Genomic DNA, 27,455 nt, shown 5'->3' with positions numbered 1-27,455 from the left:
TCTCTTTGAAAGTCACATTTAATGTTTTTGCCATTTCGGCATTTGCGTCAATATTCGACGGCGACGTCCCCCCTCTGCCCCTCCCGGACAGACTCGCCTTTCCTGCCGACCACGCGCCCTTGCTCAAACACCCCGTAGTTGTGCCAGCAGAAGATCCGTGGTGAAGAGGATGTCGCCCTCGACCCGTGGTGAAGTGGCAGCCCCATTTCCCTTGGAGCAGGAACGGGGGGCTGCGGGCCGGCGGGAGGAGGAAGAGAAGGGGGAGGATGGGGGTCTGTCAGCGGGGGGCGCCTACCCAGCTCCAAGCCACTCTGGCCCAATGGTCTTGGGAGAAAGGAGCCTGCCCCTGCCTCGCGGCACCTTCAGCCAATGAGTGAAGTCACAGCCAAGAGTGTCAGCCACAGCAATGACAGAGTGACAGCCACGGAGACTTTGGACACATTGTCCCGACAAGGGACTTCCTGGGTCATTAGGAGCCCCCACCGTTCCTTTTTCCTTTTATTGCCTTCCCCGGGGGAGAAGAACTAATTGCTCCAAATAGAGAACAACTTCCGCAATTTCAGAATGTTATTGCTGCTGCAACTGGGCAGTAGCGGATCCTTTCGGTGAGCCTGTGGCCACAGCTGGAACAGGCACTCAGAATGTCGCCCCCTCACCCCGACCTCCCCTCCCTCTGCTGCTTCCCCAGGGCCCAGTTTTAGACTGGAAGCTCCTTGGGGCAGGGACCTCCCCCAGGCACACTAAGGAGACAGACGGTGTAAAAGCTGGGCTGGAACGGCCCCTGTATTTTAAAAAAAAACAATGCTAAAAATAGTGGCAGATGTTAGGGACACTTGAGAACAATATTTTAGGAAGAAAACCCTTGCAACATTATATTATCAGTACCCCCATAATGTGCGGAACACATATGGAACGGCCCGGAACGGCCACTTCCAAATGAGGAAAATCAACCAGACTCACCAGTTACACATAACTCCGTGATGGGGGTGCAATAAGCCACAAAGCTTCCACAGCAGCCACGTTCCGGTATCTGTTCTGGGCAACAGTTCGTATTCAAGGAAAATGGTCCAGAATGGCAACTTTCAGGTGAGCCAAATCAACCAAATTCACCAGGCACTGCAGACTAGAGGGGACTGGGAGAATAAGCCACAAAACCTCCACGGAAACCACTCATTGTTAGCACGAAAAGCCACCTTTGACAGCTATTACAGTAACATAAGAGAATCAAAACCCTCAAACATTTACCAACCATATTTGTCTCGTTTACCGCTGAAAATGATTGCACCCACAACAATAAGCCAGAAAACATCCACAGGAACCAAATTCTGGTATCTGGTGCAGGCAAATTAACATATTCTTGAAAAATGGTCTGGAACGCCAATTTCCCAGATGGAGAAACCAACCAAATCCAAACATTGGACACTGACTGAGAATTATCTATGATTTTCAATCAGGTCCTTCTGGGCAATAGGGCATTTAGGAGCTCAGAACGCCTGTTTCCTCTGCATCCTTGCCAAGACATTGACATACGGTATTGAATCCAGTGGGAGTACATAGCCTAAAATGCTCGGGTTTAAAACCTCCCAGACCATTTACCTTTACACTCTCCGGCTTACACACACAGGGAAAGATTAAGGAGACATGTTGGAATTGTTTTCTGGGGTAAATTAGACAAATATGGTTGGTTTAACAATAGACTAATTTGATGATGTCAAATGCTACTTGGTAAGGCAAAGAGGTAAAGGCAAATTTCTGTGAATGTTTGAATGTTTTGATTCTGCTATATTACTGTAATAGCCGTTAAAGGTGGCTTTTCATTCTATCGGGGGGACGACAGGTAGGGAACCCCCCACTGATGGGCCTGAGCCTGCCTTGGCCAGTGGGGGCCTGGCCCTGGAGCCTTCCTCTCCCCCCAGAGTCAGCTCTTCTGTCCTTCCAGTATTGCAGGTTGCCTCCTTTGCCAGCAGATCCAGGCTCCATCATCCCGTCCCCCCAGCTGCACTATGGGGTGCTGCAGACCCACTGCTCTCCTGGGTCTCTTCTGCTGGGAGAAGAATTGGGGGGGGGAGGGGGCTTCCAGGGGTGACGTGCCAAGAGGGCGGAGCTCCTAGAGTCAGACACACATGCATGGAAGCAGTGCAAATGCTACCCAGAATCCCCCAGAGGTCCAGCAAACATCAAGGCCTCAAAACCAGGGATGGGCCCATCGAACAGAGCGAGCCCCCTTTGCAGCCTCATGGGGGGGGGGGCTGCACCACGGGCAGCAGGATGGGTCTGGCTTAGTTTGCCTCTCACGCACTAGTCTTTTCTGGCCCAACAGCCCTCAGGCACCTTTTCCCGAAGGGCCCGCTGGAAGCCCCCCCTGAAGTCTTGTGGGGGCGCTGCCTGTGTGTGGGTCTGCTGGGGAAGTCACGAAACAGCCCAAGACCCCAGAAGATGCTGGGACCGTTTGGGGTTGCTGCTTGTGCTGTCTAGACAAGGACCACAGGGGGGGCCTCGGGGGGGTCATTGCTCCCCCATGCTTGAACAGCCATTTATTGCCCGCAGCGTGCAAGGCGCTGTTCAGAGCACAGAGCAGAGGCCGTTCCTACCCCGAGTGCACTGGACAGCCAACATGGGAGCATAAGCATTCACACAGTGGCCAACCAGCCATCCACGGGAACCCACGAGCCAGGCATGAGCGCATCAGCACCCCCGACTGGTGTCCGCAGGCTCACTGCCTCTGATTCTGGGGGCCGCATGCAACCTTCTCCTCCATGGCTTGAATAAGACACGGTGGTCTTACAGGCCCCTTCCAAGCCTACTGCTCCATGATTCTAGGATTGGTCCGGGTATTTGCCCAGCCCCCTTTCAAAGCCATCTGACTTGGTGGCCATCTCTACACCTCACAGCAGCCAACTGTTCGCCTCTGCGCTGTGTGAAGGAGGACTTCCTTCTGTGTGCCCTGAATCTCCCACCAGTCAGCTTCATGGGATGGTCCCATTGGGTTCTAGTATGATGAGGGAGGGAGGAAAGTGTCTTCCTCTCCACAAGAAGTAGAAGAGAGGAGGGGTCAGATAAACTTCAGGGTCCCATCAGAGGAAGCGTCTGGGGGCGAGCTCTCCCTGGGATGGGTCCCTCCCAAACTGGCACCAGGATCGCATCCTTCTCCCTTCCTCCTGGATCTTCACGCTGCTCCACCAGCCCCTCAAGATGTCTCTTCCCAAAACAGGGCAGCACTGCCAGAAAACATCTCCTTCCTTCAGACACGCTCCAGTTCCACAGAGTAGGCCCCCCATCCGACTCCATGGGACGAACACTTGAGCCCGAGACCGTTTCCCAACACGCATCCTGTTCTGCTTGAAGCCACGCAGGCAGCTCTCCGCAAAGGGCACCCTTGTTTTACTGAAACATTTGCCTCTGACATTCCAATGGAGAAGGATCCCTCTCCACAGTGAAAAGGGGCCAACAATACGAACGATGGGAACAGAAATGCGCCTTTCTCCTAAGCTCGTGCCTTCCAGACAAGTGGCCTAGGTGGAGGATAGGCGTTGTAATCCAGCACATCTGGAAGGCACCAGGCTGAGGAAGGCTGCGATAGTGGATACCACGCGGCCTTCAGAGCCAGCCCCAGATCCACCTAGTCCAGCATCGTCTGCACCAGGGGAGGCAATGTGGTGCCCGCCAGATATTTTGGTCTACAACTCCCCTGTGCTCCAGACAGCAGGGCCAATGCTCTGGGAGCATGGGAATCGTAGTCAAAAACATCTGTGCAAAAGTGGATGGCGAGAGCGTGGGAAATGGCCCTGCCAGAGAAATTAATCCAGCACAGCAAAATACTGCACGGGTTGTCCAGTGCAGACGAGTTCGATGGGGTCCCTTTCCTCACGTGTGTCATTCGGTCCTTGCCTCTTTTCCTCCCCCTCCACCTACCCAAGTTTCCCTGTGGCAGACTTCAGTGAGACGGATGGTTAAAATATTGTGTTTTTATTTGTAACATTATGGATTAGATCTATGTAGTACTTCAGACACGTTGCGACTGTGTAATGTTGTACTTTAGTTTGGGCTGTAATTTCTTTCTTCGTTTGTATAATGATGGAGAGGGAAAAATCAGGAGGACTCCAAGTTCCCCGCCTGTGCTCTGTGCTGACGGGCAGCTGCTCTCCAGGGGTTCACGCAGAGAGAGAGAAAGAAAGAGGCCTTTCCCAGCCCTGGCTGGAGATGCTGCTGGAGATTCAAACTGGGACATTGTGCATGCAAAGCAAGGGCTGTACCATGGAGCTACAGCCCCTCCCCTAAAAGTACATGGATAATTTTTCAGTGCCGGTCAACTAAACCTTGTCATTTCCTGCTGCTCAAGGAACAGGGAACAACAGTTTCAATTAGCAGTAAATCAACCTGTAGAGGAATCCGCTTGAACGTTTTCGTGATGCTTTTCAGAACGCCTAACGTGACTGACAGATGCAGCAGTTCTGGGTGCATTGAGACACCTGATCTGGGAGTGAATGTCATTCCCATCTGGGAAGGGGGTCATCTGTACGGTTCTGCCTGGTGGGGAGGAGAATCTGACCAGTTTTCTGCTCCTGATCAGAAATCTAGGGAAGGATGAAGATCTTCTCAGCACGTGGCAGGATTGATCTGCCTCCCATCTCTCTCCCTTCTGCCCCCAGCAACCCAGAATCAAAGTTTAAAAAGTTGCGGGATGAAGCCCCCTCCCCTCCCCCAAAACCCCAAATTAGCAGAGGCCAGCCAGTGGGAGGTGGCGGCAGGAGGAGGTCCAGGCTGCAGATTCTCTTTTCTCTCTTCCTCCCTCCTCCGTTTTGCATCCTCCAAGGAATGCAGTAAAAGAAAGAGCTCCAGTAGGGATCCAAAGAGATGTTGTCCATGTTGGGACTCCGAGCTGGAAGGACTAGCTGACGAGTGCTGGGAGGGAGAAGGGAGGGGAGAAGAAAAGGAAAGTGCACAGTAAAATGCGTAAATACACAGGAACCTACATATCTGGATGGTGTGCGAGAAGAGAAGATGGTCGGGAATATCGACTTACCCTGGGGCTCTCCCATTCACCCCCTGGCCACTGCGGCCCCTCACACCCCACCACCAACCCACTTAGAAGGGCTGATGGATGTCCCAGAATGTCATGCTGTGCAGGTCAGGGGGCTGCAGCCAAGCGGGTTTTGCTCATAGCAACCCTTGCATTTCAGTACCTCTGGGCCTCACTGATTGGATTCCCCCCCTCCGTATCCACATACATCTCTCACCTGCCTTATTATTAATCTGGCTTGTAATATTCATAACTGATCATGATGCTGCTGCTTTTTACTGTTTTTATATTGTTCTTGTTGTAGTAGCTGCAGTTGTTTTAATAGTGTTTTAAGCTGTGATGTTAATATTGTTATATGTAAACCACTAAGCGATTTTAATATATTAAGCTGTATCTCAGTATTAAAATCAAACAAACTGAGGATAGCCCTTCACACACCTGAGGAAGTGGGCTCTGCCCATAAACAGTTCTGCCACAATCAATCTGCAACTCTTTCAAGTGTCACAAGACTCTTGGTAGTTTCTGCTGCAAGAGACTCACAGGGCAGCTGTTCTGGTCGCACTCTGCATGCTGGCTTTGTGGGGCCATTTTAAAGCATTTGTCAGCTACTTGAGCAAAGTGTTTTTGGAAAGGAAGGATAAAAATAAACACAGGGAACTGGGGAGTTGTGCAGTGATCTTACCTGCAGGTTGCTGGATGGGTGTTGCTAGAGAGAGAGAGAGAGAGAGAGAGAGAGAGAGAGAGAGAGAGAGAGACGGAGATAACGTTAAACCCATTTAAGGGCGGTGCTGCTTATTTGGATGATGAAAGCATCACCCCTCCTTCCCTCTACCATGAACTGCCTCACAAAGCGCAAGCCTCTCGTGCCTCTTTTCTCTGCACAGCCAAAATCCGGTATTGTTGCAAAACACAACCTGCCCTCTGGGCCCAGCAGCTGCACTGACCTCTACTCGAGGGGGATCTTTCCAAGCAAACCCACCTCGGAGACCCCCTGTTTTCCTGGAAGGTGGGATGGCACTGAAGCACAAGGACCCCCTTTCCGGGGCCAGAAGCTCCCGAGAACCAGGGCAGGATCTGAGCTAGCAACAGCTAGGGATGTCAGCACATTCGGCCCCCCGAAATTGGTGGTGAAACGGTCTCTCCCCCCCCCCCCCCCCGGAATGGGACTTACCTTGGGCGAATCTCCCTGGCGGCGGCGGCTCCAGCGGCGGTTCGGCGGCGGTGGCTGTGGCGGCCAGTCTTCCGACCGGCTGCCGCCACCGCCATTTCCAAGTTAAAAAAAAAACGTGATAGGCTACGTAAATGTTTACGTAGCCTATCACGGCTGAGTTAAAAAAACCCAAACAAACCGCGCGTACGCAAATGGCGTCTACGCTATTTGCGTTCCCCTTATTTTCACCGTAGTCTATGTAAATGTTTATGTAGACTAGACGTGCCAAAATAAGGAACTCAAATGGCGGCGCCCATGGGCGCCGCCATTTGTGTACGCGTGGTTTTTTTTTTTTTTTTAACTCAGCCGTGATAGGCTACGTAAACATTTACGTAGCCTATCACGGCTGGCTGCAGGGACGCAAATGGTGGCAGCTACGGCAGCCACCATTTGCGTCCCTGCAGGCTGCCCAGCAGCTGGATGCCATTTGCAGACCCGGCCGGCCAGGATTTGCGGCAGGAGGGATGGGGCTGCTCCCCCCCCAGCCAGAATTTCGGGGCAGAGGGACTGGGTGCCTCCCTCCCGGCCAGAATTTTTTTGGGGAGGGACAGGACGCCTCCCCCCTCAGCCAGAATTTCGGGGGGAGGGACGGAGCGCCTTCCCCCCACCGCGAATCAAATTTCGTAAAAGGTAAGTGACTTTCGTACATCCGTAGCACCAGCATGTGGATTTGAGGGAGGGGAGGGGGCACAGCTCAGCGCTCCTTGGCATGCAGGAGGCCCACCCAGGTTCAGTCCTGACAGCTCCAGTGAAGAAAAAATGCCAGTAGGAGATGGGGGGAAAGATCCTTCTCTCTTCCCCAAGACCTTGGAGAGCCATGGCCAGCCAGAACAAGCAGTAATAATGCTGAACATTTTGATGGTGCTTTCAAGTGATCTAATCCTGACAACAACAACCCTGTAAGGTATGCCACTGTTATTGCCCTCATACTGCAGATGGGGAGACCGAGGCTGAGAGAGAGCAGCTTGCCCATGGCCACCTGGTGAGTTCGCGGAAGAGGCGAGATTCAAACTGGGGGCTTCCCGATTCACCACTCAGTCTCTAAGCCACTATGCTAGGAGGAGGGCGGTCACTCCCCTTGGATCAGGCCCCAACCTTTTAGAAGGGTCTCATCCAGGTGGATCCTGGGGGAGCAGAAGCTGGGAGATTCCTGGATAGCTTCTGCTGGGGCTGAAGAACGGGAGAGAGCAGGCAACCCCTACTCTCATTTCCTTGATCCCCTCCCCACCAGGTCCCTCTGGTGCCACCAATCTCTCTCTCTCTCTCTCTCTCTCTCACACACACACACACACACACACACACTTGATTACCTTTCCTGCTCTTCAGGTAGAGGGAGAGTCCCATGGCCACAAAGACCACGCCCAGCACGGCCCCCAGCACCCCCGTCCACACTTTGCTCCTGGCAGAGTCTGAAGTCCGCGGCTCTGTGAAGGAGACGCATCCTGTTCCCATTGGAGCCACCAGAGGCCCCAATGGGAAGCCCACAAGCAGGACAGGAGCGCAGCAGCACCCCCCTGCCCATGTTCCCCAGCAACTGGCGTAGACAGGCTGCTACTAGAGTAGTTTACCGGCACAATGATTCCATGTGATCATCAGCAAGGCACCGCGCAAACCTCGGCTCCCACTACGAACACGCGTGAGAATAGGGCAGAGTGTGGGGCCTTTCTGCAGCCTGACCAGGACAGACACAGGAATGGGGAATTATGTCTCCAGGGGAAAGGGGAGGGAGGGGGCTCCTACCCCACTGCACGGTGATGGGCATCTCCAGGCTGGCGTGCTCCACCTGGCAGGTGTAGACATCTCCCCTCCCGGGCCTCGTCTCCAGCATCACCTGGGTCTGGTACGTCCAGTCTCCGTTCTGGAGCTCTTCGCCGTAGCCGACCCCTTCCTTCTCCTCCTGCCCGTTCTTCAGCCACTTGATCTCAATCTCCAAGGGGTAAAATCCTGTCACGGTGCAAAGCAGCAGGATGTGGGGGGAGGCGGGGTCTTCCTTGGTGGGGGAGATGGTAACTGTGGGTGAAGCTGGAAGGAAAGAAGGACATTCGTGAGAGACACAGGGAAGCCGAGGCAGAACAAGAAAAGGAACACGTTATCCTGCTCCCGGCTGATTTGCGGTGCTCCAATTCAAAAGACGGGGTAAAGTGGGGGAAGGAGCAGCCTTTTATATATCTATTCTGGGAGCCTTTTATATATCCATTCTCATGATCTTAAGATATTTGTCCTAAATTGCAATCTTATACATTTCTATTCAGAGGGAAGCCCCACTGAGCTCAAAGGGCTTCCTCCCCGGTAACTGGGCACGGCATCGACGCTCTGGTCTAGTATTTTTTACCCAACTTCTATTATCTTCAGCTATATATGTGCGTGTTTTAATACTGTGATGTCTGATCTTTCTTTAACCTTGAAAACAAGAATAAACTTTTTGAAAATAACTGAGGATTTTTTTGGAAATATTGAGAGAATAACTTGAGAAATGGACTCAGTTGATAGAACCGAAGGATGAAGAGTCAAGGAATCGCTTCAAAGGATACAGCATTTTGCACCCAAGGCAGGATTCACTCCTTTCCCTCATTTCCAGGATTGGGAGCCCTTTGAGACACCTTGGCACTTTGGGATTCATTTTTGAAGAGACGTTCCAGAATGGGTATCAATCCTTATAAAGATCTTTCACTGCTGTCTTGAGTCGATATGTTTGGTGTCCCTGTTCAGAGTGACTATTTAGGTTTGATTTCTTTTTAAAAGTTGCATTTAATGTTGTTGTCATTTCTGCATTTGTGTCCAAATTTGTATTTTTTTTAATACAAATATTATTTTTTTAATACAAATATTATTATCTGTCTTCTTTGGCCAGATTTTTGTCATTAACAGTGCAATCCAACACATGTCTACTCAGAGGAAAGTCCCAGTGTGTTCAGTGGGGCTACTCCCAGGAAAGTGGGTACCGGATTGCAGCCTAAATGTCGAAACTGGAAAATAAATGGGCAAAAGCCTAGCTGAGGATATCATCCCAATTTATCTGGAATAAGGGAAAAACCTCCAAGGAGAAAGTAGACAATATTGCAGGATGGATGATGAAAGGGTGAGGTGCAATCCCAGCACGTTTAGGCAGAAAAAAGTCCTGCAACACCCAGCATTGTGCATTCTAAAAAATAGGAAATAAATAAGTCTCTTATTTGGCTGCATTTCAGTCATTAACGGTGCAATCAGCACTCAGACGTTAGTCCCGCTGTGTTCAGTGGGGATTATTCCCAGGAAAGTGGGTACGGGATTGCCGCCTAAATGTCAATATTACCACAGTCCATCTTTCTCTTCCAGAGTTTACCTATAAAACTGTGGGATAAATTGCCAAAAGAAGGGCAGAGGAGATCATCCTGATTCATTTGGAATAAGGAAAACCCCCTCCAAGGATACAGTAGACAGCATTGCAGGAGGAAAGATGAAAACGTGGGGTGGGATTCAAGTATGTTCAGAAAGAAAAAAGGCCCACAGCTCCCAGCATTCCCTAGCTTAGCTCCCTATGCCGTGGGGCTCTCTTCCTGTCCAAACGTGCCTGGGATTGCGCCCTGGATGTGCTGAAGGTCAAGGTGTGTTATTGCGAAAAGTGCCTGGACGGGGTTCTTGTTGAGTGGGGAAACAGCGGGTGTTCATGTGTCCCATTCAATGCATGCGCAGCGTGCGGAGACAGGCCCTTGTTCAGTCGCTCACTGTCATGCTCCAGCTGTGTCCGGCTGTGCGCACGGATCGCTGGTCCACGCCCTGGCGCAGCGGCTCGCACGCGTCAAGGAGCGCACCGCTTTCCCCACTGGGAAGTCTTGGTTTTTTAGCCAACCATAAGAGCAACTCTTGTCCTGATGATAATAATAACGCTTGTACTGGGAAGTGTTTTTTTTTACCCGAGGGCAGCCTTTTTTTCTGGCTAATTTATTTCGCGTTAAAGATGCGTTCATGCATTGGAAGGAAACCTTTTGAGGAAGCCCTAGGTGCCGGAGGAAAGAGACACGTGGCCCGTCGTTGTTATTATGACTGCTACGAGGGCTGTTATGAACAAGGGCTGTTGTTGGGGGCGGAGTGCGTGTGTGTGGAGGGGGGGAGATTGGGTCGCAGTCACCGTGGGGACCCCCGGGGGGTCCGGGGGAGGGGCAGGGAGGGCCCCCCTCCCGGGCAGACTCACCTTTCCTGCCGACCATGTGCCCTCGCTCAGCCACCCTGTAGTTGTTCCAGCAGAAGGGGTCCACCCGGGCCATCCAGTCCCGCAGCCTGGCCTTGTCTTGGTTCCACCGCTGGACATCTTGCTCAGCCCACGCCACGTCGGCCACCCACCAGCCCAGGGTGCTGTCGAAGTGGGTGAAGCACTGTCGGCCGTAGATGTACCAGTCCAGGAAGTGCAGAGGCTGCGTCCTGTTGGCGAAGCGGCATTCCGACTTCCTCTGCATCAGGAAAAGGGGGGCTGGAGAGCAGGAGAGGGGGGGTCGGTCAGGGAAACGGGCGGGGCTCCACAGACGGGGCTCCGGCTGCGCCGCCGAGCGAGGAGAGCCCCCCTCTGGCCATCCCTTCGGGGGAAAGGAGCCTGCGCCCGCCGCCCAGCGCCTTCAGCCCAGGAGGGGGGGGGGCAGCGAGGACCCTGCGCCCTGGAAAAAACCGCCCTGGAGGTTTTGAATGGGGGCGGCACACGCGTCGTGCAGGAAAGAGGCCTCCTGGAGCCCCCCGTTCTTTGTGCCTTCCCTGGTGGAGAAGAACCAGCTGCTCCACACGGAAAACAGCTTCGGAAGTTTCAGAATTGTGCTGCTGCTGCGACTGGGCAGTGCAGATCCCCCTCCCAGGACAGGAGGGAGACAGCCCTGGCCACTCTCGCCCTTCCTCTTGCTGAGCCCGTGGCCAAGAAGAAGCACCCGCAGCTGGAACAGACGCTCAGAGTCTCCCCCCACGCACCCCAGCCTCCCGTCCCCTCGCCCTGCTGCTTCCCCAGGGCCCAGGTTTGGACTGGGAGCTCCTTGGGGCAGGGGCCTCCCCGTTTGTGCTCTGTAAAGCCCCCGGCACACTGAGGATGGGGACGGTGTAAAAGCAGGACGGGCCCTGTATTTTAAAAAACACACACACGCGCCAAAATCAAGCCAATACCAGTTCTGTGCAACAGTACGTATTTAAGGAAAAGGGTCCGGAGCGGCAACTTCCATGTGGGCCAAATCAGCCAAACTCGCCAGGCACAACAGACTGGATGGGATGGATATAATAAGGTACAAAATGTCCACAGAAACCACACATGGTTAGAATGGAAAGCCAGCTTTAACTGCTATTACAGTAACATAACAGAATCAAAACACTCAAGAAGTTACAGAAATTTGCCTTTAACTATTTGCCTTACTAAGTAGCATTTGACATCATCAATTTAAAGTTGTCTATTATTAAGCCAAACATATTTCTCATTTACCCCAGAAAACAATTCCAACATGTCCCCTTAATCTTGCCCTGTGTGTGTAAGTCAGACAGTGGAAAGTTAAATGGTTTGGGAGGTTTTAAATGTGAGCATTTTAGGCTACGGAATCACCTCCCAGGTGATTCAATACCGTATGTCAGTGTCTTGGCAAGGATGCAGAGGGAACAGGCGATCTGCCCTCCTCAGTTGCCTATTGCCCAGAATAACCGTACTGAAAATCATAGATAATTCTCAGTCAGTGTCCAATGTTTGAATTTGGTTGGTTTCTCCATCTGGGAAATTGGCGTTCCAGACCAGTTGTCAAGAATATGTTAAGTTGCCTGTAAGAGATCTCAGAATGTGGTTTCTGAGGGTGTTTTCTGGATTGTTGTTGGGGAATTTCATTTGGCTAACTCGGAAATTTGCATTCTGGGCCATTTTCCCAGAATAATATTTATTGCCTGGAACATATCCTAGAACCTGGTTTGTCTGGAGGTTTTCCATCCAGTATGTGCACCTGGTTATTTTGGTTGGGTTGGTTCACTCAGCAGTTGGTGTTACAGGCCATTTATTCCCTGGTACCAGAACATGGTTTCCATGGAGGGTTTGTGGCTTCTTGCATCAGCCCCATACAGTTCTGTGTCGCTGCTGAATTTGAGTTATTTGGCTCACTTGGAACTCATCGATCCTGGTGGTTCTTAAGAATATGGACCATTCCTCTGATCAGAGACCAGAATAAGGTTTCTGCTGAGGTTCAACAGCTTATTCCATCCCTCCCATGGAGTCATGTCTGAGTGGTGCATTTGGTGGATTTGGCTTGTTTGGAAGTTGCTGTTCCAGGCCATTTTGCGGAAGATGACTCTTGCCCAGAACAGATATTGGAATGTGGTTTCTGTGGACATTTTGTGGCTTAAGCCCATCTAGCCATGTGTGACTGATGAATTTGGTTGATTTGGCTCACTTGGAAGTTGCAATTCCTGACTATTATGTGGAAGATGGACTGTGTCCCAGAACGCTACTGAAACGTGGTTTCTGTGGACATTTTGCAACTGATTAGAGCAATCCTTTCTAGTCATGTGTGACTTGTGAGTTGGGAAGGTTTGCTCACTTGGAAGTTGCCGTTCTGGGACATTTTTCTTGAATACAGACTGTTGTCCAGAACGGGTATCGGAATGTGGTTTCTATAGATACTTTCTGGCTTATTGCATCCTTCCCATGCAGTTATGTGTGACTGGTGAGTTTTATTTATTTTATTTATTAGCTGCCCATCTGGCCGGCTACCCGGCCACTCTAGGTGGCTTTGTTGTTTATTCGGTCAGTTGCTTCCGACTCTTCGTGACTTCATGGACCAGCCCACGCCAGAGCTTCCTGTCGGCCATTGCCACCCCCAGCTCCCCCAAGGTCGAGTCCATCACCTCCAGAATATCATCCATCCATCTTGCCCTTGGTCGGCCCCTCTTCCTTTTGCCTTCCACTTTCCCTAGCATCAGCATCTTCTCCAGGGTATCCTGTCTTCTCATTATGTGTCCAAAGTACTTCAGTTTTCCCTTTAATATCATTCCCTCAAGTGAGCAGTCTGGCTTTATTTCCTGGAGGATGGACTGGTTTGATCTTCTGGCAGTCCAAGGCACTCTCAGAATTTTCCTCCAGCACCACAGTTCAAAAGCATCTATCTTCCTTCGCTCAGCCTTCCTTATGGTCCAGCTCTCGCAGCCATAGGTTACTGAGGGGAATACCATTGCTTTCAATATGCAGACCTTCGTTGTCAGTGTGATGACTCTGCTCTTCACTATTTTATCAAGATTTGTCATTGCTCTCCTCCCAAGAAGTAAACGTCTTCTGATTTCCTGGCTGCAGTCAGCATCTGCAGTAATCTTTGCACCTAGAAAGACAAAGTTTGTCACTGCCTCCATGTTTTGTCCCTCTATTTGCCAGTTATCAATCAAGCTGGTTGCCATAATCTTGGGTTTTTTTTAGGTTTAACTGCAACCCAGCTTTTGCACTTTCTTCTTGCACCTTCATCATGAGGTTCCTCAGCTCCTCCTCCCTTTCAGCCATCAAAGTGGTATCATCTGCATATCTGAGATTGTTAATGTTTCTTCCAGCAGTTTTAACTCCAGCCTTGGCTTCATCAAGCCCAGCACGTTGCATGATGTGTTCTGCGTACAGGTTGAATAGGTAGGGTGAGAGTATACAACCCTGCCGTACTCCTTTCCCAACCTTAAACCGTTGTTCGTGGTCTGTTCTTACCATTGCTACTTGGTTGTTATACAGATTCCTCAGGAGGCAGACAAGATGACTTGGTATCCCCATACCACCAAGAACTTGCCACAATTTGTTATGATCCACACAGTCAAAAGCTTTAGAATAGTCAATAAAACAGAAATAGATGTTTTTCTGAAACTCCCTGGCTTTCTCCATTATCCAGCCTTGGCTTCATCAAGCCCAGCACGCCACATGACCTGTTCTGCATAGGGTTGTCAGAGAATTCCACCACGGATCTTGGTGAGGCCGAATGCCAGTGCATTTGGCCCCCTGAAATCCATGGCAGAACAAAGCCCCCCGCCCCCCCGAAAGGCATGCGAAACAGGACACTTATCTGGTGCCGTTCGCGCTGCTTTGCGAATGGCAGCCGCATCGGCAGCCGCCATTCGCTTCCCTATTTTTGCCGTGATAGACTATGTAAATACTTATGTAGCCTATCATGGCTAACGCAGGGATGCCATTTGCGTCCCTGCGGAGGCCATGATAGGCTATGTAAATATTTACATAGCCTATCATGGCAAAAAAAGGGAACGCAAATGGCGGCCGCCGTAGTAAATATTTACATAGCCTATCACGGCGAAAGACAGGGGTGCAAATGCCGTAGCGGCTGCCATTTGTGCCCCTGTTTTTTTGCCGTGATAGGCTACGTAAATATTTGTGTAGCCTATCACGGCAAAAAAACCAGGAACGCAAATGGCGGCTGCTACGCCATTTGCACCCCTGGTTTTTTTTGCCATGATAGGCTCTGTAAATATTTACATAGCCTATCTCAGCCAAAAAATAGGAACGCAAATGGCGGCTGCTGTAGCCGCCACCATTTGTGTCCGCAGGCTCCACATGGCGCCTAAAATGCACCCAGCCGGTGGCTCTGCGGAGTTGCCGTGGAGCAGAGCCGGCCAGGTTAGTATTTCAGAGGGAGGTGCGGAGCACCTCCCCCGCACCGCGACTCACCCCGTCGAAAAGGTAAGTGACTTTCGTACATCCCTAGTTCTGCGTACAGGTTGAATAGGTAGGGTGAGAGTATACAACCCTGCCGTACTTTTTTCCCAATCTTAAACCAGTCCGTTGTTCCATGGTCTGTACTTACCGTTGCTACTTGGCTAGGTGGCCTACAATACTAATAACAAATTTCCGTAATCAACTGAACAAACAAACAAACAAACGAAAGTGTGACTTGTGAGTTGATCTGGCTCACTTGGAAGCTGCAGTTCCAGGCCATATTTCTTGAATACGGACTACTGCCCTTAATGGCAAAAAATATTCTTCCCAAGTGCCTCTAACACAGGCCACTATTTTTGGCAATTTTTTTTTTTAAATAAAGGGGTCATTCCGGCCTGTTTCGTTCTGGCTTTTACACTGTCCCCTTAAGATGTGTGATATCGGGGGGGGGGGGTATCCAACTAGTGTCTCCCCCCCATAAAAGAACTTCATCGGTGACTCTCCAGAGGTTTGGGGACCTTCTGGTGTAGACTGTGGGGGCAGGGCTGCAGGGAAGAGGAGAGAAAAGAAAATGCAACGTTGACTATATTAAGAATGTGAGAAGAGCCCTGATGCTGGATCAGACCAAAGGCCTTTCTAATCCAGCATCCTGTTCACAGAGTGGCTGGCCTGATGCCCCCATGGGAAGCCCACAAGCAGCGCAGGAGAGGAATTGCGCCCTCCTGCCCATGTTCCCCAGCATGCTGCTTCTGAAACGGGAGGCAGCAAATAGCCATCCTGACTAGTGGTCACTGCTAAGCTTCTCCTCCATGCTTTGTCTAGCCCCCTTTTCAAGCCATGTCATCTCATGTTTATATTTATTTATTTATTTATTTATTTATGTAAAAGGTTTTTAACGCACCTTTGAGGGAAAACCCTTATCTACCCCTTTCTGACTGTGTGTGTACATATGCATTATAAATAATCCTATGCAATGCAAGCCAAATAAAGCAGCAGCAGCAGAAAAACCCAACACAGACAGAAGCCCTGATGGACCTTTGTCGATGCCAGCCTCCCCAAATTTGGTGCCCTCCAGGTGTTTTGGACCACAACTCCCAGCATCCCTGACCACTAGCCATACTGGGTGGGGTTGATGGGAGTTGAAGTCCAAAAATCCAGGGGGCCCCAGGCAGGGCAAGGGACATGTGGCAGCACGAAGGGAGAGGCAACATAAGAAAACACCTTAAGAATAAGCGACTGGTGCCCTCAACTGGTGTCTGTCCTTCTCCAAAAAGAATTGCTCTTTGACATTCAATCTCTGACGAATATAAATGTCTGCTGCAACTCTCTCTCTTCCTGTGTTTTTGTCCTTCTCATTCTTCCCCACCACCTTTGTTTCTGGGTCTGCTTAATCCATTCCCAAGAGAAACATTATTGTAAAGGAACAGGACGCACACACGTATTTAAAAAATAAAATAGTGTCCTTATCAATCCAATCTCATGCATGTTTAAAAAGTCGCACAGCTGTTTGGAACTTAGATTTGGATTATATAAACTTTATTGTTAGCATTAGTATTATTATATTTACTGCTTTTTTGTCACCCTTTTTAGATATAATGTGCCTTTAGGAAGTGAGGGTCTGGAGCTGTGAATGGCCAGACCCTTGTTCTCCTCTTGAAAATATGCCCCCATCATTTGAACCTTTTATTTAAAAAGCAAACTCATAAAAGCTGATTTGCATCCTCTTAACGGGGGGGGGGGGGGGGCTCTCATGACTGCATCGCCCTTAAAAGTCCTGATGCCTAAACGTATTCTCAGCAGTTCCCCAAATTTTCTGCCGCACCAGCAGCCAGAGCCAGCTAGGACCCCCTCCGATCCCCCTCCCACAATCCAAGGGCAGGAAAGGAGAATGGGGCCCCAGCACTGTTTAGGACTGTGGCCTTTTTGTGCCTTACTAGGGGGCGAGGGGGGGAATTTCATAGCAAAGTTCCTTTCACATCTTGATGCTCATGAAAAAGGCAGATGGGGGACAAGATGAGGTCCAACTACTGAGGTATCACTATCCAATGTAAGAGTGGGTTTGTTTTTAGGATTTCTCACACAATCCTGTGCATGCTTACTCAGAAGTCAGTCCCACTCTGTCCAATTGCCAACTGGGCTTCCTCCCGGGTAAGCGTGCACAGGATTGCAGCCTGAGCTGCCTTCCCAAAGTCTCTGCACATTTAACCCCAAAGCCAGGTATCTTGAATGAAATAATTAATTGCTCAGGTTTATATCCGCCCAAATGAAAAATGCCATCAGGGCTATTAAAAATCACTTGATGGATCTTACCTTTGTGCATGGGTGTCCCTGTGTTCACATTATAAGAAACTGTGCAATGCACAGATGGTCACTTTGCACGCTTGGGTGGCTGGTTTTGAACTATTTATAGCATATTGTCAGAATCATGTTTCTTCAACTATATCTACTCTTGACTTAATATGATTATATTTATATTCCCCCCCTTTTTTATCCTCACAACAATCCTGCGAGGTAGGGCAGGCTGAAAGGTTGCGATTTGGCCAAGGGGATCCCAGGAGCTTCATATGGAAGCTTGAATTTGGACCTGGCATCTGAGTAGTGTGTGATAGTGTGTGCACTGGGAGGCGGGGGGCACACACAGCACAGCTGGGGGGAGGGGAGGGGAGAGGCAATGTTCTGGTTTCCCTCAGGCAGCAAAATGTCTTGGGTGGCCCTGGACGCGTCCCTCCAGTTCCCAGTTTGAGTAGACCTTATTTCAGGTTTCCTTCTCCTGCAGGGCAGAAGGAGAAGAGGCCAGAAGGCAGCCATGGCTGGGCAGCAGGGTGTGCTCCCTCCCCCCACAATAAAATAATGCAGCTAGGGATGTTAGAGAATTCCGCCATGGATCCCAGGGGCCCGAATTCCAGTGAATTCGCCCCCCAGGAATCCGTGGCGGAACGGAGCCCACCGCCCCACTACCCCGCAAAAGCCCTGCGAAACAGAGCCTACCTTGCTGCGGCTGCGGCTTCGGTGGTGGTTCCGGCAGCGGCGGCGGCTCCGGCTGCTGCCGGGCTGCCGCAGTCGCAAATGGCATCCTGAGTAGGGGCGTCCGATTTGTGTCCCTATGGTAGCCCATGATAGGCTACGTAAATATTTACATAGCCTATGACAGAGAAAACGGGAACGCAAATGGTGTAGGGGACGCCATTTGTGTTCCCGCTTTAGCCGTGATAGGCTACGTAAATATTTATGTTGAAAAATTTGCGGAGACAACGGGAACGCAAATGGTGTAGGGGATGCCATTTGCGTTCCCGCTTTAGCCGTGATAGGCTACGTAAATATTTACGTAGAAAAATTTGCAGAGAAAACGGGAACGCAAATGGTGTAGGGGATGCCATTTGCGTTCCCGCTTTAGCCGTGATAGGCTACGTAAATATTTACGTAGAAAAATTTGCAGAGAAAACGGGAACGCAAATGGTGTAGGGGATGCCATTTGCGTTCCCGCTTTAGCCGTGATAGGCTACGTAAATATTTACGTAGCCTATCACAGGCTACCATAGGGACGCAAATGGCGTCCCCTACTCAGGACGCCATTTGCGTCCACGGCAGCCCAGCAGCAGCTGGAGGCCCCTCTGCGGGTTGGCCCGACCGGCGGCTCCACGGCCTGGCCGTGGAGCAGAGCCAGCCGGGCAGGATTCTGGGGGGGAGGAATGGATCGCCTCCCCCCCCGTCGAGGATTTCGGGGGGAGGGATGGAGCGCCTCCCCCCCACCGCGGATTGCCCGGCGCGGAGCCAGGTAAGAGTTTTGTACATCCCTAGCAGCAGCAGAGGGAGGAGTTCCCCCAGCCTCACTCAGGTCCCCTTTTATGCGAAAACAATTAATTCCTGTTTTGTTTTTGAGCACTGAAAAGTCTATGGAGGAAGCAGCTTGCAGCTCAGGGCTTGATTTGGACTCAGGAGGGGGCTGAGGGGGCTGCCAGTGAAGCAGGGGGGCCTGTGCTGCAAGCTGAGGGCTCTTTTGTAAGAGGAGCTCTGGCTGAGGGTCCCCACCAGCCTCCGTCCCAGCAGTGGACTACACCGCAGGGCTGCCCTACGCCCTTCTCTCATGGCCACAGGCCCCCCCATTCTGGAAGACATATAATACCACTGGCCTGCACTGCAGGGTTGTCCTCCCCGACTCTCTCCCCCAACCTGCAGTTTCAGGAAAACAGCACTGGACAACACCGCAGGGCTGATGTAAGTTACTCCCTCAGCCTGCAACCAGGACATAACACAACAATTCAGGTCCAAAAATACTGGCCGTGACACCACCCCATCTGAGGGCCATGGAGTGGGGAGGGGGGTTGAGCAGTGCCTTCCCAGGACCACCACCGGCAGACCCTGCAGGGGAGTCCCCTCCTCCAACCCTCAACTCCTCCTCTGTGGACTCTACACAGATTGGGATGGGGGGAGGGGGGGAGTTTGGAAGGGCAGCGACAGGGAGAAGGGCTGGGGCCACCATCTCTTTCCTGGCAGGGCTCTTCTGCCCTTAAGAGCTGCGGGCCAGGCAGAAGTTCCACAGGTGCAGACGTCCCTCATCACTGCAGCGCCCTGCTGGGTGCAGGCTGGGCTCCTGCCCATCCCCGTGGCTGCTCCAGGGCTCTCGGCTGATGCCAGGGCCGGCGCTGAGCGTGCGCCCCACTTCTGGTGAGCTTTGCTCAAGAGGAGGCTGCCAAGCGGGGAGCCCAGAGGGGGGCAGACGATGGGAGGGGCTGGTTCGGTCCCCCCCCACCCCCCCATCCCTGCTTCTCCCTGGGGAGGCCCCTCCGCCTCGTGAAGGCACCAAAGCCCTTCTGCCCGTCGGGAGGGGAAAGGGCGGCTGGAAGTGGCTTTGCGAGCCTGCGGGGGCCACGTGGGGGCCACGCTTGGAGGAAGGGGGAGAACTAGACAGACCTTCTTGGCCTGATCCAGCAAAGACGGTGTGCTAAGCGCGCCCTTTCAGCACAGACCCCACCAGCTCCTCTCTGCCCCCGTCCTGCCCTGCTCTGTTCTTCCTCATCACACCCCCCCTGCCAAGGGGGCCTCCTTGGGGGCGACAGACCCTCCAGTGTCCCACCCCTCTCGAGGCAGCTCCAGAGGCAATGGGGGGAGGCAGAAGGGGGGCTGGGGGCTGGCTGAGGATCCCGGGGCCCCCACGTCGCTTTTCCACCCACCCCTCCCTGGGCCTCGGAGGCTCCCTGCGTCCCTTTTCTCTCCCCAGGGACCACCTGCCTTTGGGCTTAAGGGGGTCCCATTGGGATGGTGAGGGGCATCAGGAGGGGTCTGTCTCCACCCCCCTTCACCCATCTCCTCCCTTACCTGGGGGCGCCTTCCTCCCTCCAGCCCCAGGGAGCAAGGACGGCCCCAGCAGCAGCACCATCGTCACCGGGGGAGCCCAGACCGGCCCCATGGCTGCCGCCCCACAAGCCGGGGAAGAGAGAAGTCTGCTCCAGCCCCAGAGGGAAACTTTGGGGTCTGTGATGGGGGGCAGCGGAGGGGGCGAGAGAGGCACCAGTGAGAATTCGCCCCTCAGCCGCGTCATCCGTCTCCGGCAGAAGCGCAGCCGGTTCGTCTTCCGCGAGGAGACGGGTTTGCTGCAGGAGGAGGCAGGGGGGCTCCGCATCTCTCGCTCTCCCTCCGTGTGTCTGTGCTGGGGGGGGCGGATTAAGGAGCCCCCCGGTTCCTCCTCCTTCCAGGCCAGGGGGGCTGCAGCCGAGGGGCTCCAGGAGGAAGCCGCATCTGGAGCGGAGCATCAGGCGGCCGGCTGGTCTGATGGTCTTTGGCAAGGAGCAGCCCTGCGATGCCCAGCGGGACGTGTGGCCTGGGATTGGGGCTGTGGTGGGGGTGGGGAGGGGGGGGCTCCGCTCCTTGAGGGGTCTGGCAGGCAGGCTCTGTCCCCCCCCCCGCTCCAAATGAGCTCTTCCTTCCTCCCACTCTGGGGCTGCTCCCCCCGGCTTCCCCCACCTGCTGGTCTTCCTGGGGCGGGACCCCTCGGGACGGATCCGGACGCCCCCCAAGCCTTGCGGGAGGGGTCTCTGTGCGGGGGTCTGCTGGGGAACAGCACAGCCGGACCAAGCCACCCGCCAGCCCAAGGCCTGCAAAGCTGCGGAGAAGCTCCTGGGCGGCCGTTTCTGATGCCCAGCGGAAGGGGGGACGTCTCCCATCCCTGCTCCCCGGAGGCCCTTTGGACTGCCTTTGCCCGGAGTGACCCTGGGCCCTTCGGCCTCCAACGCAGCACCTGCGCTTGGGACCCTCCATGAATCAGGGCAGGACAGGACTATCACAGCGCTCTCAGAAGACTAGGGATGTCAGAGAATTCCACCACAGATCTTGGGGAGGCCGAATGCCAGCACATTCGGCCCCGCGAAATCTGTGGCGGAACGGCCGGCCCCCCCGCCCCCCCCCCCGGGACGAGACTTACCTGGGGCGGATCTTCCGGGCGGCGGCAGCTGCAGCGGCCGGTCTTCCGACTAGCTGCCACCACCGCCATTTCCAGTTAAAAAAAAAAAAGACATGATAGGCTACGTAAATGTTTACGTAGCCTATCACATCTGACTTAAAAAAACAACAACGCGTGTACGCAAATGGCGGCGGCCATGGCCACCGCCATTTGTGTTCCTTATTTTTGCCCGTCTTAGTCTACGTAAATATTTACGTAGGCAATGACGGCGAAAATAAAGGGGAACGCAAATAGCATAGTGGGCGCTATTTGCGTCCCTTTTTGATTCCCCGTTTTAGCCTACGTAAATATTTGGCCTGGGCAGCATCTGGGCCCTTCTGGGGCTCTGTTCAAAGAAGTGAGAAGGAGCCTTGGCCAGGCAGGCTGCCCAGACTCCCCCTGCCACTTTGCACCTCCACTGCCCCCAACCAAGAAGGGCCTGTTCTGGGGGCTGCTGTTGGTCTCCATGTGGCTATATGCGTGTAGACCCCTCACCGCCATCCGAGGAGACCCCTCATGCCTCCGAGGAAGCAGCCAGGCTGATACGGACCCCAATCAATCTGTGAGTCCTGCAGGAGCCCTGAGACTCTTGGGGCAGGATCCGATTTTGTGCAAGGGGCTTTTGCTGGCACAACAAGACTTTCTCCTCTTCCCCTGAAGACCCCGGCATGCCCCCCAAATCTGCTCTGGGGGCCTCTCAGTGGAAAACCTTCAGTGGATTTCACCTGCTTGTTTCATGCCCAAAGCAGGAAACGTGAAACGCCTGGCCCAGAGAGACGGGGGCGGGGGCCTTGGCAGTGGTTCATTTTTGACCCCTTCCCCCCACACCCAGAGTGAGTTTCCCCAGCCTGCAGGAGTCTGAGAGGTTCAGGGCAGCCTGGAAAGACCCCCGTTCATGGACGAGTTTTGCAAAGGCGAGGCCTTCCCTGCCCAGCAACTGATGACCAGGGCCGTCCCAGAGCCTGTGATTGGCACAGCTCAAGTCTCGACTCATGAAAGTCCCCGCAAAACAGAAACCTCGACAGGCACGCAGGGGCCGCATCCGGTGACCAGCCGGGCCTGGAAAGCCCCCGCTCAGAGCCAGCGTGCGGGCCGTGGTGGGGTGGGGAGGGAAAGGCCAGGCCAGGCCAGGCCAGGCCAGGCAGCACCTGACCTGCTTCCCCAGCCCAGGCCTGGGCCAAGCAGGTGTGGCTTCCTTGGGAAAATCAGCGTCCTCCACCCATCCCATAGTTGCGCACGAGCTTATTGAAGCTACCCCCACAGGGAAGTAAATACACTCTGCACATGCTCAGGGGCACATTTCTATGACCACCACATGTGTGATCCAGAGGTGAATGCCATTCTGGAAAAGTGTTTCCAGCCCCGGGCTCAGATTAAGCCCCGATTCCACTTCACAGGTGAGCATCAGAGGGACCGGGCTGCCCAAGCGGGCCGAGGGAAGCAGCCAGGTGGGGCCCGGCACGGACATGGCTGCAGAGCAGGAGGCTCCCAGGGTGAGACGCAGCCTGGACTCAGCATGGAACCAAATGGTGGCAAAATGGGCCCCTTTCAAAATGGGTCCCTTGCGAAGAGGAACGGAGGAAGCCACCTGACCCCCGACTGAAGCCTCCGGCCCTTCCAGCGCAGAACTGTCTCCACGGACTGTGGGGGGGGGGCTCTCAGGTTCTGAGGGGAGGCCTCGCCCAGCCCCACCTGCAGACGCTTCCGGGGTGCAGCCTTTGCGTGCCACGCAGGTGCTCAGCCCCTGACCCAGGGCCCTTCTCCCCTAACCCCAGGACCCAGCGGGGTCGTCCCATGATGCTGAATGGCGGGAGAGGGAAGGAAGGGCTCCTTCATGCGTAGGGAGGGCCGCTGCTGGCAAGGGCTACTGCAAGGGGGGGCTCAGTGCAAAGCACCTGCTGCCCTGTGACGGCGGCCAGGGGCAGGGGCAGCACAGCGCTCAGGACCACTTGCCGGGGAACGGGTGCGGGAGGGTCCCTGGCGCTCGTGTCCTCTTGCGGGCTTCGCGGGGGGCCTCTGGTCGGCCACAGTGGGAACAGAGTGCTGGACTAGGGGGTCCCTGGGGCCGGTCCAGGCTCAGAGCTGCTCGCATATTCTCATGTTCGTGCCTCTGGGGGAAGTGGGGATTCACAGCGTTGGTGGTCCTGAAAAGAGGACCTGATCCACCTTTGATCACTTTCAATTTGCTGTTTTTATGCTGCTCAGCCCATGATCAGGGGCAAGGTGTGTGTGTGTGGGGGGGCAGAGAGCATCAGATTTTAATCTCCTGGGGGCAGGAATCAAGGTTGGCTGGACCCCGTCTAAGTTCCCTCAGGCAGGCGTCTCAGGCAGGAGGCGACGCAGAGGTTGGCTGAGCAAACGCACACGCTCCTTTTGCACAGAATTTCCCCGCCCCCATCTTGCTCCCTCCTGCGGCCCCCGCCCAGCCCAGTGCCATTTCTGGACAGCCCCCCCTTTTCTGAGAATAGCCCCCTTTTGGCTCCCATCCCGCCCAATCCGCTGATAGATTGAGGCCGACATCACCAGTTGCCGGCAGGCTCTGGCTGAACTCAGCAAGACAGGAGGACTCAGACTGGCCCTGGCTGATCCTAATCCATTCAAGGGACGGTGCCGGGCAAAAGCCTCCCCGGGCCCCTGCCCTTGCCCTTAATCCCAGAGGCACATGTACTGGCTGTACGTTGTGCACTCTGCACATGCTCTGCTTTCCAGCCAGCCTGCAGGTAGAAAGAAACACACTCCCAGAAGCTGGCTTCTGATGCATAACATCCGAGCCCTTTGCAATGACTGAGTCCCCGGCTGAGATGGAAGACCAGGTGAAAGGCCGTGCCGGTCGTCCTGCCTGCCCGGCCTCGGCCATCTGAGCCGCCCTGAAGGACATACACAGGAGCAGGACCGCAGCAGCAGAGGCAAACTCGGATGCATGTTGTGGTACAGCCCTGCAAAAATTGGGGCTGTGCACAGACCCCGCCCCCCGCTTCACTTCGGACTCCATCTGCTTTGTTTCGGATTCAGATCCGAAGCACGATTCAGCTATCCAAATCATTCTGCTATGACATTTTCCCATTGACTCGCTTTGGAAAATAGAAACAGCCATACCTTTTTCAGTTTCCATGATAAATACATGGAATTTCGGGTGCTCTCAGCTCCCATGGGGCAGATTCCACCTGCCAAAGTTCAGACTGTTTGGCCCAGTAGTTTTTGTGCTAGGCACAGGTAAAATTTGATTTTTTCAACAAAAACTCTCAAAGCAAAGAGCTATAACTTTTCACTGGTTGCACAGAGGTGTATGAGATTTGGGGATCTGTCAGCTCCCATGGAGGGGTTTGTTGTTGTTGTTGTTGTTCAGCCGTTAAGTTGTGTCCGACTCTTCGTGACCCCATGGACCAGAGCACGCCAGGCCTTCCTCTCCCGGAGTGTGCTCAAGTTCATATTCATTGCATTGGTGATGCTATCTAGCCATCTCATCCTCTGCCGTCCCCTTCTTTTGCCTTCAATCTTTCCCAGCATCAGGGTCTTTTCCAGTGAGTTTTCTCTTGATTTATCTTCTATTTTTGTTGTATTCTCTTTCCCTGTAATTGGAGAAAGAATTTCTAACGCTCATATAACCACCATGCCACTTTCTTTATTTTGTATTTTCCTGAGTTTTCCACAATAAAGCCTTAAAAAGAGTTTCAAGCTACAATCTCGTCTGTGGTGATGTTCTGTGGTAATGTTTACCTGTTGGGATTAGCTTGGTTACCCATTGGGGTGCTTTGGACCCATTTGGTGCAGGTTCTGAGGTTAAACGGGACCAAATTTACATTGGTGCATTGGCTGGGAAACCAAGCTGTTCCCACGGTATTTTCAAGCCAAGCCGCTCTGCAGACATAGTTGTTGAATATTTACCGTGTCTAGAGATTGACCCCATGATCGTCTCCATAATGCCGGGTTTGAAAAGGTTGTTTCACGCTAAGAAATTGACCCCAGAGAATATGGGGAAGGACTCTAAAGTCCCTCTGACTGATGTCTTAATTGGTAAAAAGAAGCTTCCAATAGCAGTGAAGTCCAAATTGGTACAGATCTGTGAACATACAGGATCTAACCCTTGGGGGAAAGCACCCCTTCCTGTACCGTTTGAAGAGGACAGTGTGAGTAAGTTGCTTGACCAGTATGTGGAGGAGGAAAAGGTGAAGCCTGGTAGTATGAAGGAACTGAATGCATGTCTTTGTCTTATGACTATTGGATTGGGACAGGCGACTGAGGAACGGGATCAGGCGAGGGTAGCTTTGATAAGCAAGGCAGGGGGCTACGAGAAATTGCAGCTGAAGTGTGAATGTTTTGAGAGGGAATGAAAGCAAGCAGTACTTCAGAACTTGAGCTTAGTCACAGAGAAAGAGAGACTGAGGGAACAGGTAGACCTGTTGGGATCTAGCTGTAATCAGCTGGAAGGGCAACTAGAAGCATTCAGTGTGAGGAATGCAGAGCTAGAGGTGCCACTGAGGTCGTGACGCAGCAGTTGAGGAAACAGCAGACTGCACAGACGTGTGAGGAGAGCCATGCTTCATGCATAGCTCCGACAGATAAGCTGAAGGGAGCTTTACGGGCACAAAAGACAATTTGTTCCATAGTTGGAAGGCCTGCTTTGGATGCCAGTGGAGATGATTTAAAATGTTTTGAACGGGACTGGGAGAGTAGTTGTTATCAAGAGAAAATAGTGCCGTCTGCTCCTCCCTTACCATTAACAGTAGGAAATGGGAATCCCAGGCATGTGCATGTCATCCTGTGCAGTGGCACTAAGTATGAGGAAGAGCCTCCCACTCAGATACCTGTCATTACGACACAGCCTGCTGCCCCTTTTCGGAAGCAGATAAAATGTAGGAGGACTTTAGCTCCTTCAGAGATGGTAGACGGGGGGGGGGGGATGGACACTGTGGTGGAAGAGACAGTTGAGGAGGAAGTCATTACTCCTCAGATTGTGGCACAAGTCCCTCCAGCCCCCACTAAGAGGAAAGTAATTGAGACAGTGTCCAGGCATCTTTCAGAAACAGAGAAACAGGCTTTGGTAAAAGTGCTTGGTCCCTTAGAAGCTGACAATGTGTATAAATGGGCTGCTATGGTTTGGTCTCAGACACAGCTGGATGTGTAGGATGTTGTAGATATGATTCCGGTTTGTGCCCCAGGTCTAGGAAAAGTGATGAAAGCAGAATTAGAGGATGTCAGAGGGGACTGGGCAGGTAAAGAACGGTTTGGACTCCAGTACATATTGAACTATGTTGGTAGTCGGTTCATGACTATAGCTCAGATGGTGTTGCACAAAATGCTAGTTTCGCCCCCTGGAGGCGAGTCCAATTTGCCCCAAAGAGGAGAGTCAACTTCAGGCTGGGTCCAACTCGATTTTATTGTTTGCAAACAGTTCAAGAAAGGAGCTCATGCTCAAAAGCAGAGTCGACCCTGGGCAACTCCCGCGCTACAGTTTTATCACCTCAGCTTGCATTCCTTAGCCAGCGTGTCACTTTGGTTGGTTGCTAGCAGTTTGCCTGGCTACCTTATCTTAGGGTTACTGCTCACTCATTCCAGGCATGCGCAGCTCTTACAATACTACGTGCTGCTTAAGACACATGCAATGGCTTTTAGGTTACATTTTTACTACAATGGGACGACTTTTCCTGACTTGTACTCAACAAGATAAGGAGACGGTAGCAGAGTACTTCTTAAGATTCCAAGTTGTAGGCGTAGTTTCAAAACATACAGATCTAAATGAGGAAGGGATGCCTGATATGTTACTGGCTAGGTATAAAGATGCATGGTTTGAAGGACTGAAGTATGGCATAAGGTGTTTGATGGGAACAGAGGACCCAATGCAAGTTCCTTTTGAACGGCTAGTGGAAGGAGCCAAAAGAGCAGAACGGTTGTTGAGCATGAAAGAGAGGGACAAGAAAGATAAGAAAGTTGCTGTAGTAACTTATTCAAATCAGGCAGGTTGTGAAAATAATGTACTAAGTGAGCAAGATGCTAAAGGGAGTCAGGATAGGCCCCAACAATGGAAAACCAGAAATAATGGAGGGGGAACGGAAGGACAAAGCCTGAGTTTGAGAGGTCAAATCTGGCAACATTTAGTGAAGGCAAGTGTGGACATGAGACCACTAGATAAGGCCCTATTACAGCAGTTAGTTGATAAGCCAGCAAGCTTAAC

General features: G+C 52.7%; 1 protein-coding gene across 3 annotated transcripts; it reads right to left on the bottom strand.

Annotated features, from left to right (window-relative positions):
• Window positions 1-3,945: 3,945 nt before the first annotated feature.
• On the bottom strand, window positions 3,946-21,342 carry LOC146356652 (H-2 class II histocompatibility antigen, I-E beta chain-like). Of its 3 annotated transcripts, none has more exons than XM_084841265.1 (6): window positions 21,266-21,342; window positions 10,402-10,677; window positions 7,971-8,252; window positions 7,541-7,654; window positions 5,703-5,726; window positions 3,946-4,902 (listed from the first exon to the last, which is right to left on the bottom strand). In XM_084841265.1, the coding sequence occupies exons 2-6, from the start codon at window positions 10,661-10,663 to the stop codon at window positions 4,889-4,891; spliced, it is 696 nt and encodes a 231-aa protein (XP_084697391.1). In that variant the 5' UTR covers window positions 10,664-10,677; window positions 21,266-21,342; the 3' UTR covers window positions 3,946-4,888. The 3 variants fall into 3 exon arrangements, 2 of the variants coding, with proteins under 2 accessions (XP_084697391.1, XP_084697389.1); XM_084841263.1 differs by lacking the exon at window positions 21,266-21,342 and adding an exon at window positions 20,164-20,284; XR_014788674.1 differs by lacking the exon at window positions 21,266-21,342 and adding an exon at window positions 20,164-20,284 and having other exon boundaries at window positions 3,949-4,902; window positions 5,459-5,726.
• Between the last annotated feature and the right edge of the window lie 6,113 nt (window positions 21,343-27,455).

This window comes from Heloderma suspectum, chromosome 2 (genome assembly GCF_057233095.1).
Source record: "Heloderma suspectum isolate Gila_16-S chromosome 2, 16-S_ref, whole genome shotgun sequence".
NCBI lineage: Eukaryota > Metazoa > Chordata > Lepidosauria > Squamata > Helodermatidae > Heloderma > Heloderma suspectum.
This window is presented reverse-complemented; position numbering and strand designations above follow the sequence as displayed.

Bases quoted from the DNA above. Each gene is read 5' to 3' on its own strand.
- LOC146356652 (XM_084841263.1), bottom strand. From the start codon at position 20,254: ATGGGGCCGGTCTGGGCTCCCCCGGTGACGATGGTGCTGCTGCTGGGG. The intron at 10,678-20,163 runs GTAAGGGAGGAG...CCTGCTCTCCAG, and splicing joins AGGGAGGAAGGCGCCCCCAG to CCCCCCTTTTCCTGATGCAG. The intron at 8,253-10,401 runs GTGAGTCTGCCC...CTTTCCTTCCAG, and splicing joins GCACATGGTCGGCAGGAAAG to CTTCACCCACAGTTACCATC.